This window comes from Podarcis liolepis (genome assembly GCF_965112155.1).
Source record: "Podarcis liolepis genome assembly, chromosome: 13".
Classification (NCBI taxonomy): domain Eukaryota; kingdom Metazoa; phylum Chordata; class Lepidosauria; order Squamata; family Lacertidae; genus Podarcis; species Podarcis liolepis.
Window position 1 is genome coordinate 57870513 of NC_139573.1, and position 17171 is coordinate 57887683.

A 17171-nucleotide genomic window follows, 5' to 3' on the forward strand; every position below is an offset into this window, starting at 1 on the left:
AGAGAATCACAGAACTGCAGAGCTGGAAGGGACCCGAAGGGCCAACCCCCTGCAGTGGAGGAATCGCAGGTCAGGAATCCCTGGCAGATGGTCGCCCAACCTCTGTTTAAACCCCTCCAACAAAGAAGAGCCCACCACCTTCCCAGGGAGTCTGCTTCATTGCCAAACAGCTCTTCCTGTCAGAAAGCTCTGCCCAACAGCAGGCTGGAATCTTCACTAACTCACTGGCCTTCTGAAAACGTCACTCTCTGCCTTCCTAAATCTGCTGCGTGAATACTCTCCAGGGCTGCTTCCCAGGGCTTCCGGTGAAGCAAGACCGCACCTGTTCTTGCATGCAGAAGGTCCCAGGTTCAATCCCCAAAGAGAGCCCAGCCAGAAGCCCTGGAGAGCTGCTGCCAGCCAGTGCAGGCAGTACTGAACTGGGTGGTCCAATGGACTGACTCGCTAGAAGGCAGCTTCCTTTGTTCCTATGCTGACACAGCCTGGGGTAAGGGTGGAGAGAGGAACACAAAATAAGAGACTAAAGTGCCTCTGACCATGTGCAGAGTTGCTCTCTCCACTGTACAACTCTCTCAATCCTGTGCACATCTAGGTTTAGAACAGCCAAGGCTTCTCATTCGACATTGTGGCAGCTTCAGCCTTTCCCCTTTTCCTCCTAGGAAATAACTGCTTCTTTCCCAAAGGTCCCAGGCCTGGCTGACCAGGATGCTCGGCCAGCCCCTCTCAAGGGGCACTGACAGTATGAAGACCAACACACTGCTCTGCACTGGATACAGAAAGAACACCTTACCTTCTCTGAGACCAGAGAGAGAAAGGAGTGAGTGGCCTTTGAAATCCCAGGAGCTGCCTACTGGATCAGATTTCTCTCACCTATTTCTTTTCACGGAATTACCCCTCAGGCAAATTGCTTCCCTTCCTGCCATCCTTGGACTGCCACAGCTGCACAAGGAAGTGCTCAGTTCCCACTGAAACATTTCCACTGACTGCAGTTAGAAGCAAACCCATTAAGGGCACTGGGGGGGGGGCAGGGAGATTCTCATCATTTTCTCTGCCATCCAAAACAGCATTGTCTCAAGGACGGCTGCCTTCCTGCAGCCAGGGACCCTGGCTCAAGCGTCTCATGGAGGCCACTTCAAGCAGGCACCAGAAATGCCTGCTCAAGGAAAACACCTGCCCCAAGTTGGTCAATACTGAAAGGACCCAGGGTGCAGGGCTCATGTGACACAAATCTATATAAGCTAAATTATATTACATTAACAACAAACAATAATAATTATGTTACCCAGCCTTCACCAGCAGGCCCCAGGCTGGGTTACACCAACTCAACATTCAGAATTCAAAGCAGTTAAAGCATATTGCATTTGCAATAATAGGTGGGTCCTGAAAACACACATAGAATCATAGAATTGTAGAGTTAGAAGGGACCCCAACGGTCATCTAGACCAACCCCCTGCAACACAGGAAACTCAGCTAAAGCATCCATTATAGATGGCCATCCAATCTCTGCTTAAAAACCTCCAAGGAAGGAGTGCTGAAGAGGTACATCTTCAACATTTGCCCAAAGCTGTTCAGTGAAAAAGGCAGGTGCACCTCTGTGTAGAGGGACCTCCACAGCTGAAGGGCTGCCACAGAGAAGGCCCTGCTCTGGGCTGCCACCACCCCAAGCCTCTGATAACCTACGCATTTCAGGTGTTTGAGGCCTGCAATGTTTGTAGGGTTGCCATATTTTGAACAGCAAAAAAAGAGGACATATTTGCCAACTTCTACTTTTAGCTATGGATCACTATGACAACTCTCATTTTACATACCCATGAAAAAGAGGATGTGTCCTGAAAAAAAAGGAGATAGGACAACCCTAGCTAGGGCTTTGAACACTAATGTGAGCATCTTGAATTGGGCCTTAAAAAACAAAACAAAACTGGCAGCCACAGTTTTAGAACAGAGGTCATATGTGATCTAAAGCCAAACCAGCTAGTAATTTTGGAGAAGCTGGAGTTTCTCAGCTGCCTTCAAGCACAGCCCCACATAGACCACAGCGCACACATGGCAATAATACAGTCTGGAAGTTGCCAGAGCATGGAGTGCTGTAGCCAAGTCATCTACCTATCTAGGGCCTTTGAAATCCCTGCACTGGGCAAATTAAGATGGCAGAGGGCTCACCAACCCTTCATTTTGCAATGCACTCAGCTGCCCTTTGAGCAAAATATAAGAAAGAAATCTTTGGGTGGCAGGAGCGAGAAGTCAGGAGATCCAATTATTAATGTCCTAAAGCCATGAGTTGCACATCAGCAGAAATCCAACAGGTTAAACTCCCACAACCATCATTGCATCTAAAATTCCTGCCTGCAGAACTCCTTATTCACCTCCCTCCTCTAACAGGGCTGGACTGCTTTTCCCAGCTGAATAGCAAGAGGAAATTCAACAGGTTAAGTATCCTGAGCCCCCTGTTGGATTTTGGCCCAACAAGGCACCTGTTTTGTTTTTTTAAAAAAAACATGTCTGAGGAGAAGAGGGCGCTGTGGTTACAGAAATGACAAGTGACTTCTTCACATTTTCAGAAGACGTATGTCCTGTTTTCTCCCACAAGAGGTCATCCTAAAACCTTCTTTAAAATTAAATCCGTAACAGTCCCTCTGCTGATCACAACACAAAGTGGGCAGAAAGTTTATTAATTTGTCTTATCAATTGATTTAATTCATTCTTACTTGATGGATTTATATTCTGCCCGAGGTGAGTGCATAAAATACAGACACATGATAACAGAAGCTGATGAAGATTTTTTTTTAAGTCCAGTGTAAGCAACATAAAAAAGAAGAAAAAGTTAAGATACTGAATTTAAGCACCTGAGTAAATTTTAGAGCCACTTGTTTGTCTAAACTCTGGCCAGCTCTATTAAGATCTGTCTCTATTGGGCTGCGTTTCCAAGCAATGCCCTCAGCTGTGCTGGACGAGCAACTAGATCCCATATGCAGATAGAGAGACTCTGTATTTGTGGGCAAGTGCATGTAGAAGACATTCACCGCTATTTGTGACATGGCCCACTATACACAGAACCTAGGAGGCACTTTCTGAATCCCCTGTTTGTTCCAAGAAAGCAGTCTCTCCTTGGCAGAGAAGTTCGAGGTTGCTGAGCCCTCTTTGCGCTGGTGGCAAGAAAAATCAAGGAGGAGGAAGTGGAGAAAATTGCAGTGACCTGTAAGGGAGATTCAGAGGTCTAAACAGAAATGCATTGCATGCAGTCCTGGAGGCGCCCCAATTGCAGCCTTGCTTATGTCTTAGGCAGAGGCACAAACACACTCTTTCTGACGGGGTTTGTATGGTTTTGTCATGGCCTCTCTGGCTAGTACAATATTATCTTATTTACTTACTTCCTATAAGATGAGCTAGTCAGCAGCTGCTGCAGCTTGAACCGGATTTTTTTTAGAGAACCTCGTCCTCAAGGGCAGCCCGACATACCAACAGATTGCAGTAGTCAAACCTGGAGGTGACTGGGGCCTGTATAATTCTGGGCAGGCTACTTCTGCCTAGGTAGATCCTACCCTTTCTGACAGGCTCTGGACAAACAACAGCCATCAAGCGTTTGCAGAGTTCACCTGCTTTTGGGAAGGTAGTCTTCTTGCAAATACAGTGGTACCTCGGGTTACAGACGCTTCAGGTTACTGACTCCGCTAACCCAGAAATAGTACCTCGGGTTAAGAACTTTGCTTCAGGATGAGAACAGAAATCGTGTGGCAGTGGCGCGGCGGCAGCAGGAGGCTCCATTAGCTAACGTGCTACCTCAGGTTAAGAACAGTTTCAGGTTAAGAACGGACCTCCAGAACGAATTAAGTTCTTAACCCGAGGTACCACTGTATGTTTCTTATCCCTGCGCTGCGGTGCACAGCTTTCTTTGACCCAGGCCTCTCCACAGCACAGCACCAGCGCTGAGCTCAGTACAGGACCAAGCCATACGTGACACAGAAGCACTGAAACATAAGAAGAGTTCTGCTGAGTCAGGCCCACCCAGTCCAGCCTCCTTTTCTCACAGTGGCCAACCAGATGCCCCCACGGGAAACCTGCAAGCAGGAGCCGCGCACAAGAGCAACTCTCCCCTTCTGTGGTTTCCAGCAGCTCATATTCAGAAGCACTTCTGACTCTGACCAAGCATGTGCAGAGTGCCACTCTCTCGCCACCAAGGAAGGGCAGCCAAGCACTTAAGATTACAAAAATGGAGACAACATTGGTCAAGCATAGGGATGGGGAGAAATTAACTTCCTTTCACATTTAAAGGCTAGCCTGCCTCTGAAATATGAAAACTGAAACACAGCCATCCTTCACTATTTGCACTTCTACAAATTCTGCAGTGCAGTTCTCTGGCCACGTAAAGTGTACAAAAATGCAGGCATTGGGGTAAAATGTGCATTATAATGCATCTATTAGTGAAAGCAACATACACAAATGTCTTAGGGAAGATTGCTTTGTTCAAATGTGTGCTGGGCTAAACTGCAAATTTAAAGTTTGCATTGAAATGCTGATGAATGTTGTGAGCCCCTCCATCTTATGCCCAGGCTCTACATAGGTGTAAATAAAACAGTACACCCTGAAGGCCTCGGCTGACCTTCATTCCAAGGAAACCGAACCTGGCAAAGCGCAGGGCCCCAGAGTCTCTCCCTGCTTGGAGAGAGGGGTAAATACAGAACAAAGTAGAAGTGATACTTAGAATCATAGAATTGTAAAGTTGGAAGGGACCCCCAAGGGTCATCTAGTCCAACCCCCTGCAATGCAGGGATCTTTTCTGCATTACAATCACAAACATTAAAAGAAATATTCTAACATAAAATAAAATACATACTGGTGAACAATTAAGAGTCTGACCTGGCATAAAGCAGCTTCTGGCACACTTCTCCTCTGTGAAACTGTCTATCCCTCCTTGAAAACCAACCAGTCAATTGGCAATTGTTGACATGTAGATCTGGTATTGCTGAATTCCCCAAGGAGCCCCGCCTTGCCTTGCCCAGGGTCCCATTTCCTGCAGAGCCGTCCCTCTCGTTGGGCAGAGAGTGGCAGTGCCGATCTCAGGAGACAGCTGCCGAAGGATGTGGGGCAGAGCAAGGGGCCAGCTGGCATCTCATGAGCTAGCCTGCTGTCATTGGCCACGGGGGGGGGGGGGGGGAGGCATGGAAATATGCATCAACTTCCAGCCTGGATGGTTTGCTGAATGTGGAGTGGGGTTGCCATCTTGTCCTTTGCCTCAAGTGGCAAAATAGATTGCACCAGTCCCATGCAGTGGCCATTCAGACACTCTGGAAAGCTCAGAGGCAGGGCAGGGCAAGGCGGCAACCTCCATCCCACCTGTCCCCAGCCTGTAGGGCACAAAAGGTAAACTGCTTCTGAAGATGGAGATTTCCTTTAGGTTTAGAGCAGTTCACAGGCTTCTCCTTCTCCATGAACTCAACTTTTTTCAAAAGCCACATAAAGCCTTTGCCACATCTTGTGGGACTGAATTATATAATCAAATTATTTCCACTAGGTCAAAATATAAAGGGCAGAGGGACACCTGCTGCCCTGGAACCACCTGCTCCTTAAAGGTAAGGGGACCCCTGACCATTAGCTCCAGTCATGACCAACTCTGGGGTGGCGGCGCTCATCTTGCTTTATTGGCCAAGGGAGCCGGTGTACAGCTTCTGGGTCATGTGGCCAGCATGACTAAGCCGCTTCTGGCAAACCAGAGCAACACACGGAAATGCCATTTACATTCCCGCCGGAGCAGTACCTATTTATCTACTTGCACAATGACATGCTTTCGAACTCAGCTGCCCCTTAGCAACCAGCAAAACACCCCCAGAACGCCACAGGAAGTGGGGATGGTCACTCTTGTGGTGCATGCACAGAATATCATTTATAAAGGGAAACCACACATCTAATATTGGATTGCATAAATCGTCCGGGAAGAAATCCGGTTTGATCTTTATGAATTATCTCTTTCAGCACCATTTTTAATCTGTTTGCAAGAATGTCTGCGAATATCTTGTAATCGTTATTTAGCAGTGCAATGGGTCTGTAATTGGCCATGTTTGAGGCATCTGTTCCCTGTTTATGGATAAGAGTAATAAAGCTGTCCTTCCAGGTTTTCGGAAGCTTTCCATTTGCCAGAATATTATTCATTAGGTCTTTCGTGGGAAGAAATAATGCTTGTTCTAACTTTTTATAGTAATTAGCTGGGAGACCATCTGGGTCTTTCCTAATTCTGATCTCTGTATAGCTTGTTGCACCTCCATAGCTGTTATTGGTGAGTTCAAGATTTCAGTTTTTTTCTTAGGTATTATTGGTAGTTTATTTTTGCCCAAATAATCAATTATTTTTTCTAGAGTTTCTGGACCTTCTTTATATAGTTTTCCGAAAAAACTAGCAAAGATTTTACTAATTTCCTTCGGTTCTTGAATCCATTTGTCTTCAATTTTAATTTTATTGATAATTCTATCTTCCTTTTTCTTCTTTAATTGCCAGGCCAGAGGTTTGCCAGGTTTATTTGCAAACTCAAAATTTCTATGTCTCAAACATTTTATCTTCCATTCTATCTCTTCATAATATCATTTATAAAGGGAAACCATTCCAGGTTCTTTTAAAGAAAATCTACCACATCTGTAAGCTTACTAATCTCACTGAAAAGCCAGCATTAAATATAAATGTGGTGACCAGCTGTCTGCTTGGGGAAAAGACAAAACTTGGCAGACACCCCTGTCCAGTTTTTTAAAGATGATATAATAATGTTCTAAGCTTGATTATACCCACAGCAAAACATTTACATGGCAATATATTCCAGAGAACAGAAAATGCAAGCTTTTAAGGTTAATCGTCATCAGCATGAGGGGGACAGGATTATTCCACGGTTCCTTGTCAATAGACAAATCCTTGCCTGTAACTTTGGCACAGCAGCCTTAGATCGTCTTTCTCCATGAAAAGCACAGAGGTTGAGAGGGGAACCCAACCTCTTCTCCCAAAGCAAAAGACAGTTCAAAAACATTCCTTTAAAACCCCAAAGCTTCCAACAGTTCGGTAGGCTTCACGGCTGCCATCTTGAAAAAGATTTGATGGCCAGGGGGCCTCTTTCCATTTCTATCAGGGTGGAGGGGAGAGAGAGAGAGAAAGAGACACCCTCTTATAAGAGTTTGATGGTAATCCTCTGAGAATTTTTTAAAAAACCTCTCTCCCGGGGGTGGGGAGGGGGAAGAAAGCCCTTCTCCGAAAGCGCTTATGAAGGACAACATTTTTGTGTCCCCGAATAAAACGTTTTAATGTGCTACAATCCATTACACACACATCCCACCATTTGCTTTCAATAATTATTCATTAGAAAACATTTAACGTCACTGCAAATTTCACACCGGGCAGTCTGTGGACAAAGGGCCAACGATGGCCCATTTAGGAGAGAGGCTGGAGGCCGCCTCTGCTAATCTGAGAAACAGGAGGGGGGCGCCTGGGCTGGCCAGGCTGGACACAAGGGCCCCCGCCAAATTGTGCAGTTAACGGTCAAAGCCCCCCTGCCTACTTTGACACTCATTTAAAGATGACAGCGAACAATAGAGATTTGTTCCTGGCAACTCTTTCTTGTCAGGCTCAGGCAGGTCTACAGCCACTAAGCCGAGGACCGACCGGCTCGGCGGGCGGGGTTCCGTTAGACCTGCCATGTCAGGCCTCTTCCTCTGGGGCCTCCCCCCCCCCCAACTCAATGCGACAGGTGAAGAATGCACAGGTTGAGAGAGAGAGAGAAGGGGAGCCCCAGGCAGAACACGTCCGCTCTGTGGATGCTATGGCAAGGTGGGCCAGATCAAGAGAACCTTCTTTGGGACAGGAATCCTGATGCTTTGAAACAGTGTGGGCTTTGTGATGGGTGGGAGGGAATCAAGGCATATTTATTTTGGTCTCCCCTGCCCACCTCCCACAGAACCCTCCAGTCGCTGTCATCTCAGGGAGACGGTGCAACTCCTGCTCATTTGGGGTGCAGAAACAATAGGTCAAGCCAGGGGCCAGGGGCCACTCAAATTTCAAGCAGGGAAACCAACAAAAAAAGTGGGTCTCTTGGGCTTCAGAAAGTTAAGGGGGTATGCAATTCCCTATCTGTGGACTGGTCAGCAGCAGAGAGAGAATCTTGTGGGGGTCAAAAGAGGCCGCAGGTACAAGGAGGGTCGTGGCTCAGAGCCACAGCCCCTGCTTTACTTGCAGAAGGTCCCAGGTTTGACCCCCCCAACATCTGTAGTAGGGTGGGAATATTCCCCTTCTGAAAGAGGTGTTGCCAGTCCACGTACGCAATGCTGAGCCAAGCAGATCAAGGCCCTGACTTTGAGAAAAAGCAGCTTCCAATGGCACAGTAGCTACAAACTGGAGATTCACCTGTTCAGGGTCAGGAGCAGCAGCAACAGGCTTTGAGCTCGTGTAGCAGCCAAGAGACTAAACTGAAGCTCATTGGGGAGGGGAGGGGCTTGGCATCACCTCCGCAGGATGTTCCCAAGTTCTGCAGCAAGGATGTCTTGGCATAAAGTGCAAGAGCGGTAACAGGTCAGGTTTGGAGAAACAGAGTAGCATCCCTGCTTTTTACTTGTTGCAAAAATTATCCTGGATTGCACAGGCTGGCTATTTCTAAGTTCTGAGGTTACAGCGCATAGGACATCACCTGCGTGCGCAAATGGTATAATAGTATACATCACTGGAGTTATCACCAGGACTTTGTACACACTTTAAAAAAAATAAAATAACCCCACACTATTTCTGCAATCTGTATCTATAATGCAAGCCAAGTACCGTATATCTGTATGCAGTTGCTGCTTATACATAATTTAATCTGGTTCTGCAAACCAGATTTGAGAAGGAGAGGAAGCAAAATTTCTTTCCAAAATTTGTACCTTCCATTTCTGTACCACCACTTTCCAAAGTGGCAGATGACACAGTTAAAAAATAGCAAACACACAGTAAATAAGAATCAAATCAATATTTTGTTTAAAGCATAAATCAGTGTACAATAATAAAAACAGCTGGACTAAAAAAATAAAATAAGAACAGCTGCCTTTTGTTATAATTCAACAGCTAATTCAGCAGTGGAACATAACAAAGTAAAACAGCAGATTAAAATTAGAAAGGTTGGCCTTGAGGCCACGTGTGACCCCCAAACTAATAAGTGCCTCCTCTGTCAAGAGTGACCTGTGATCTGTTGCATCTGGCTGGGCAGAGAGGAAGCCGGAGAGAGAGAGGAGGTTGCGCTCCCCGCTTTGTATCCAGCCCTGCCTACCATGGGCTTCAGCTGTGCACCCAGTTGGCACGAGGCCTCTGGCAGATTCCACCTTTGGGAACGTGGCCCTCAACAGAAAAAGAGGGTTCCCATCCCTCTTATAAAGAATTAAATCAAAACTACTGGTGAATAAAAGGCAGGAGAGTGATGCCCCCTTTCCCTGCCCCACAACTGGAAATTTTGCTTGGCTTAACTGATTCAGAATTAACCCTCAAGTCTTGCTCATTTATCAACAGATTTATCAACAAAGCTTTTGGAGGTGCTGCACTCTGGGGATAAGGCAAGATGCTCTTTGTAATCAGCACACTATACAGTTCTAAGAAACTGATGCTGCAATTACTTTTATTACTGGACAATACTGGACCAACCATCACATGCCAACCCTGTATCAAAGGTCTGGTCATGAAGAGAAGCGCGCCCCCCCCCCCTCCAAGAGACCCTCCATCACCAAGAGGTCCCAGGCCCTGCAATGGAAGTTTACTGACGTGGAGCTGAGCAGGGGCTTAACATCTCCCATCAAGTAGAAGAGAACAGATGTCCCCGAGTCCTGGCAGAAAACAAGCACAGGCAGCCTAGTCTAATTGCAGGTAGGGGAAACCATCATAAATCCCAGCCCAGGCATCGAGGCAAGTTGAGAAAGCTGACATTTGTCTGTTTATTTATCCTACATCTTAGAGAAATAGCAGGACAACAGATCCACTTTTGCATTTTGTAACTAAATCATCCCATTAAACCTTTCTCAGCTGCAACTCAATTGAAGCTCAATTCAAACTTAGCCAAAATCTACACTGTCCCCAGAGCAATTGCACAGAACATCTGCAACTTTAACTTACCCCTCCATCAGTCCAAATGCTTGTGGGGTCAGATGTCGTGTTTGCAGCCAAGACCAAAGTTCATCTAGGACCTAGATTCTGGTTCCTGCACCAGGACGGTAGGATACTGAACTGCCGGATTCCAGTATTACCTTGTGGGTTAAATGTGTGCTGAGTTGGCAGCCCATTGCTGATTCTCAACTTAACAGATAGTTGGGGGGGGGGGCAGGAACGGGACTTGCCGTACTTTGCATGCTCTCCTGGTTCCAAAAGTGCTGCACTCACTTTAACCCTAGGACAATGTTGTCAAGAGACTACCTGTCAAAAAGACAACGGCGCATCTGAAGGGCTGAGAAGCCTGTACCTTAGAGGAGGAAATGCATCTCAGCAGAAATTTTACGAGGTATCACTCTGCACGTTCCCAATCAATTGTGACATCAGCCTTTTTGACCTGCCCAAGCCTTGCTCTCAAATCCAGTATCACAGAGCACTGCAGTGACCCTCAACATAACAGCAACTTCCCTGGAGTCGATTGTGAGCTGAGCAGTTGCCAAGTCGAACCAGGGAAACAAACCCAAAGGAAGGACTTAGGACATAGGAAAGCAAAGGCACCAAGGCAGCCTGGACACTCAGGTTCCACACACAGCAGACTTTCAAAGCTTCAGATCTCATCAGACCTGGCAAGAAGTTGGGAATGGAGGGACTTGGAATCCAACCCCTGGGAGGTCACAGGAGACACAGACACACATGATGCACACATCTTGGAGTGAGAAGTTAGTGGGCACCCTCCCCTACTAGCAAACTCTGAGAAATGGAGTTCTGTTTCATCACTTGTAATTTGCTGCCCTGGGCTCCTTTGGGAGGAAGGTCAGGTTAATAAATAAACAAATCCATACAACGTTCTCAGCCCCTCAACCAAACAGCGCCCAAGATTCTTGGTGGGCAGTCAAACAGGCTTCCCTATGAGTTTGTTGGGTAGAGACACTCTGGGTGCCCCCCCCCCCATCTTCCATAGCTGCATGGTGGGCACTTCATTCCAGCGCAGAGCTAGGGCCACCTTCCCCTGCCCTCCTCGTTCTGCCCTTCTGCCCCTGTGAGCTGCTGGCCAGACACTGCGCCTTTCCTAGGAAGACCAAACAACTAAAGTGCACCTCATAGCAGGAGAATGAAGTTAGTTGACATGTGGCGGGAGAAGGCCTTCTTAGGGACAGCCCCAGTGGGCTCCCTCTCTTCTAGCCCTCAAACAAACCTGAAGAGGGCTATTTAGTGCTTTACTTTTTGAACCCCGCTGCTACAAATAGGTTTCCTGTTGCCCCAGTTCTTGTAACCCCTCAGTTCTGTATTTTCTTGCATGATAAGCTATTGTGTGGGCTCTTGTAGCCAAAAGGCAAAATATAACCAGGGCTATTTTTCTAGAAAAATAGGTGCAATAGCACCCACCTGAGAGGTGCCAGACCTGAGTTCCATCTGAAAAAAGCCCCAAATATAAGCCTAATACAGTGGTACCTCTAGTTACGAACTTAATTTGTTCTGGAGGTCCGTTCTTAAGCTGAAACCGTTCTTATCCTGAGGCACGCTTTTGCTAATGGGGCCTTTGGTGCGCGAATGAAATCAAACCTTTATTAGGCATTATGCAAATAAAAACCGTAAGAAGGAAAATAACATGTAAAAGCCTTGAAATATATATAAAAAGGCAGCAGTTGGCTACAATCATATATATATATATACATATAAAATCAGTGGTTTTCCTTGTTAACCTGCTCCTTGGAGGACTGCAGCCAAAAACTCGGCTACCCCCGCCGTTACCCTTTGGTCAACGTCGGATAGGCAGAATCCCGCACATTCACCTTGCTGGGGTTCCAGACCACCCAAAAGAGGGGACAGCACGCGTTGACGGAGCGTACTGTACAATGGGCAATGGAAGAGAATATGCTCTACAGTGTCCGGGACATTCATAGAGCATCTGCAGAATCTCTTGTTTCTAGGGATGTTTTGATATCTTCCCCTGACAAATGCTGAGGGAAAGACATTCAACCGGGCCAGCATAAAAGCCCTACGTTGGGCTGGGATTATTAATTTAGTGACGTAATTGACTCTGCTATCTAAGATATTTAAATCATAGAATATGGGGGAGCAAATTTTGTTTACAGCTGCCATAATATTTTGTCTCTCCACATCCTTTAGTCTAGCTAGGATATTATGGAAAATGTATTGCTCACTAGAATTATACAGGGGCTCCAGCTCGATGCCTAAAGATTCAATCTTTTTTTCGAGGTACTGATACCATCTTGATTTATAGGAGTCTTTGAGCAGATCAGCGAGCAGGCTTGATGGAGAGCAGCGAAAATGGCAGCGTAACCAATACTTTATTGAGGTGGACCAGGCCCAGTATTCCATTGTGTGTATGCCTATTTCTGCACACATTGTTTCATATTTGATCGCAGCTGGGAGTCCAAGAATACGTCTCAGAAAGCTGGAGTGAATCTTATTTAAATCACTGTTATATGCTTGAATCCATAGCGGGATTCCATAGAATATCTGGGCTTGCACTTTTGTTTGAAAAATCTGATTGGCCGCAGGAATAAATTGATTACCTTTCTGATAATAAAAACGGGCAACTGCTGATGAGGTGCACTTTGCCTGTTTTATGGCATTTGTGCGATGACTTGCCCACCCTAGATTGCTCTGGAATAAGATTCCCAGATACCTATAGATTTTTACTTGTTGGATTTCTTGCCCTCTTATTTTCCATTTCTCTAGTTTCCAACCATTTGAGAAGACCAAAATTTTTGTCTTCTCGTAATTTATAGAGAGTTTATTAGATTCGCAGTAAAGGGTCAGAGAAGATATAAGACGTTTCAGACCCAAGCTCGTTAATGATAGTAGGACTGCATCGTCTGCGTATAATAAGAGAGGAACTGGTTTCTGATTAAGTTTAGGGGCATGTGATTCTATTTTTTGAAGGTGATCTGGCAAGTCTGATAAGAATAAGTTAAATAAAAAGGGGGCAAGAATACATCCTTGTTTTACCCCTTTCGAGATTGGGATGTCTGATGAAAGATGACCTATGGTGTTAAGTTTGACTTGACAGACATTGGAAGAGTATAGATTTTGTATTAGAATCAATAAGCGCTGATCAATTTTTAGTTCTGCGAGTTTCCTCCACAGCTTTGGGCGGTCAATTGAGTCGAATGCACCACGAAAATCTACAAAAGCAGCATATATCTTAGATTGCCTTTGAGATCTATATTTTTCAACCAAATGCATAAGTATAAGGCAGTGGTCTAATGTAGAGCAACCTTTAGAGAAACCTATTTGTTCTTTCCCTGGTAAATTTAAATTTTTCATCCATATAAGGAGTTTAGATAGGAGGTGCTTAGCGTAGATTTTCCCTATCACTGATAGTAAGCTTATCGGTCTGTAATTCTTTGGTTCTTTTGGGTCGCCATTTTTAAAGATTGGGATAATTATTGATCTTAACCATATCTCCGGTATGATCCCATCATTGTCTATGAGAGTAAACAATTGAGCTAGGGGTTCTGCCCACCAATCTATATAGGTCTTAAATAATTCTATTGGTAGACCGTCTGGCCCAGGCGATTTCCCCGATTTGAAATTTTTAACTATCTCTCTAATTTCCACTTCTTCTACCCTTGGCCACTCCTGGAGTTTATTGATTTTATTTATAGCGGTCTCATTTCCTTTAAGTTCACTGTGTAGATTGTTAAATACAGATGTAAAGTATTGGGACCATTTGGATTCTGCAATTGGTGGTTGGGCTAGTTGATTTTCGGCTTTCAGTCCTCCGTACACTAGGTTCCAGAACGCTTTGTTGTTTTTACTCTGAATTGAGTCAAATAGTTGTAGCCATTTTTGGGTTGCATATTTCTGTTTCTTTTCGGCCAGAATGTAATGATATTTTCTTTTTTCATCAAGATAAGAGGGCTCTAGTTTAGTGCGATTATTTTTAAATGTTTGACGCAGTTTTCTTTTTAGCTGGAAACATTCATCGTCAAACCAGGGGCTAGCGCTGTGTTTAAGTATCCAACCTTTAAGTGGAGTACTAAGCTCTACAAACATTTGGAAGATTTCATTATAAGTTTTCAGAATATCACTGCAGGGATTAGTGGTCTTTAAATTGGATAATACTTGTTTTCTCAGGTTGGCTGTAAGTTTTTGCCCCACTGCTGCACTCATTTCCTGAGACCATTTTAATTGAGTCATTTGTTTGTATTGAGAAGGTTCTATGATATTGTACTTAGTTATTTTGGTTTCGTTCTTTAAGTTTATAGACAGCGAGAGTGGCTGATGGTCGCTTTCAGTACGCGTTCCAATTTTGAGGTCCATGATCGAATTTATAATATTATAAGGGGCAAGAATATAGTCGATGATACTGCATCCTCGGGGGGAGAAGTATGTAAACTCCCCGCTTCTATCGCCTTCTGTTGAGCCGTTCACAATCTGCAAATTAAAGTTGTTACATAATTCAAGTAGGCGTAAGCCTTCGTTGTTTACAACCCTATCTCTGGAGGAACGTCCTATTTTCAGGGCATGTGCGATATCATTATCAGTATTCCAATTTAATTTGCTACATAGTTGTTCATTGTTGGTTCCCACTCTAGCATTAAAATCACCTGCTATTATCAGTGAAGCATTTGGGTATTTATCGGTCAAATTTTCTATATAGAAGGTTAGCTGTGATTTGGTGCGCGAATTCCATTCACATCCTGGGGCAAAGTTTGCAACCAGGAGCAGCTACTTCCGGGTTAGTGGAGCTTGTAACCTGAAGCGTTCGTAGCCAGAGGTACCACTGTATAAGGGGCGTTCAGCAGCACTGACAAATGCCCTAGCTACACCCGGCCCCTCATTTTCTAGGTGCATTGGGGGCAGTGAATCAACACCCTCCAGCAGGAAAGTTAACGTGGGGCACCCCGTTCCACGCAGGAGCAAGGCCACTGGGTGTCTAAGTGCTACCACAGCCTGCCCCAATGGGAGCAAATGCCTGACTAGGGAGCTGCCTTCTATGCAATGCGACCATTTTGTAGGCCTCACTTTGTTTGATTAGCTAAAATTAAGGAGTTTGCATAACGGGACTCTTTCATGGGGCGGGGAGGGGAAGAGTTTTATTGCTTCAAAATCACAAGAAATGCAGAAGAACTTGGCTGGAGAGAAGTGTTTCCTTTGTTGCCCCGTGTTATTGGCCGAAGCGATGGCTAAGGCGGCTCCCCCTCTGTCCAGTCCCTGGGGCGTCCGAATCCTCCTTCTCGGCAGTGGGGAGCTTATGGGGGGCGCGGCAGCTCGGGAGCCCCCCCCCCCGAGGCAGCCGATAAAGCTCCCTGGGAGGGACGGAGGGCAACAGGGAAGCCTGGCGTGGCCCCTTCAGCTCCGCGGCGGACGATAAAACAGCGCTCCCAAGTTCCCTGGCAATAAACCCCCGGCGCGGGGTCTCCCTGCTGCCTCCCCCCGTTTCATTTGAGCCGCCTCTCAGACGGGCCTCTTTCTTGTCCTGAAGGGGATGAGAAAGTCCAGAGGGACAGAGAGAAGTACTCTTCCCTTTCCTGCCCATACTTTTCTCCCGGAGCTCCGCTTACCTCCTCCGCCTCCGGCAGAGCCATCTTGCGCGGGGCTCCTTCTTGGGCCCCAGCCCCGCCATCCCTTTAAAGGCGCAGCTTCCCCCAAAGGGCTCTGGGAGTTGTAGTTTGTGGGGTGCTGAGAGGAGGAGACTGCGAACTGCAGCTCTGGGAAGGGAACTCTCAGCGCCCTCCACAAACTACAGCTCCCAGAAACCTTTGGAGGAAGGCCGGCCTGGCGCTTGAAATGGGTGGCGTGCCCATGGCCTCGGTCCCAAGGGTGCTGGGGCAGGTGCGGCTGGGCCCTCTTGTGTTTAGGAGACGGGGCCCCTTCGGATAAGGACACCCGGTGGAGCACAATGAACCAACGGGGCTTAATGGCAAGAGGAAGAATTGCCATTCCATTTCATAAGCGCTTGGGTTGCAATTTCCATTAGAAACGGGGCTTCCTTCTGAGTAGACAAGCACCGGATCACACTCTGAACTGCTTTACAGTTGGTGGATGAGAGAATATAGACCTCAGATTCAGGGGCTCTGACTTGTTAAAGACAAGAAAACAGTTTGCGGGTGTCCTGTGAAATCACAGAAGCATCACCAGTTGGGTGGTACCTCCTCCCCCCTCCTGTATTTGACTGAGCCTGTGCTTTTTTCAGCAACCAGCTAGGCAGCAATTAAACAGGTGAAGCTTTATCTGTCACTTAACTCTGTGCCAAGCAAACCTCCTAGTGTATAATGTTAAAGGGGAATGAGCAGGTCTGCTTTATTTGAATGAATGACATCCCTGCGCAGGACTTTTACTTTCTTACTTTCTCTCCCCCCCCCCCTTTCAATAATGTTGTTATGGTGTAAAAGGCTCTAGAGAACCACTTAATGCAAACATTGCTTTTACCAGACAAGCAACCACAACAGCGATGCCTCGTGTAATAAATAAGTGAACGAACAGGTTCTGTCCACCGCCGCTGCCACTTCATGGCTGACTGCATTAGGAAATGAGATTTTTATAACGGCCTGGCTGGAAGCAAACAAATGACCCAACCCTAGTTAGATTTACTGCCGCATCTTCCCTGTCATGATTATTATAAGCCCTGTTTGGCTGTGGAGAAGCAGGAAGGAGAATGAGCTTTGGGAGTGGTGGGGTTTTAATAAGCGGGCTGGGTGGGCACCCACACCTCACAGTGGGTTGGGAAATTTAAATATAATGGAACTTTAACAATGCAGTCCTATATATGTCTATTCAGAGATAACCCCCACTGAGCACAATGGGACTTACCCCCAGGTAAGCATGCGTTGGAGTGCAGCCTAAGTAATTTGGCCATATTAAAGGGGTCCCAAGCATGGCCTCCTTTAGTTCTGTGCTCTTCACCCCAGTAACTAGAGCTCTGGTCAGAAGCTAGTTCTGGCCAAGGCCAGGTCTCCTGGCCTCAAAGGCCACACTCCAAGTCTCTCCTTTCTCATGACAAAGGTCACATTTCTGGATGCACTAAATGACTCTGCCCTAGAACACCTGGCTGTTAAAAGAAGGAAGTT

The 17171-nt window shown here is 46.2% G+C and overlaps 2 protein-coding genes across 5 annotated transcripts in view; one reads left to right on the forward strand and one right to left on the reverse strand.

Annotated features, from left to right (window-relative positions):
* The window catches only part of MYO1H (myosin IH), an 83068-nt gene extending 72894 nt beyond the window's left edge, over positions 1 to 10174 (reverse strand). Inside the window, 2 exon segments of the mRNA XM_083471012.1 lie at positions 10096 to 10125; positions 10127 to 10174. Coding sequence (XP_083327138.1) covers positions 10096 to 10125; positions 10127 to 10159 — 63 coding nt within the window. The 5' untranslated portion in view covers positions 10160 to 10174.
* Positions 10175 to 15828: 5654 nt separating this feature from the next.
* FOXN4 (forkhead box N4) overlaps positions 15829 to 17171 on the forward strand; it is a 52326-nt gene continuing 50983 nt past the window's right edge. For 3 of the 4 annotated variants that reach the window (XM_083470962.1, XM_083470965.1, XM_083470966.1), the window contains exon 1: positions 15829 to 16323. The gene's annotated coding sequence lies outside the window, so the exon portion shown is untranslated. The remainder of the gene's footprint in view (positions 16324 to 17171) is intronic. The other variant, XM_083470963.1, reaches the window with a different exon arrangement.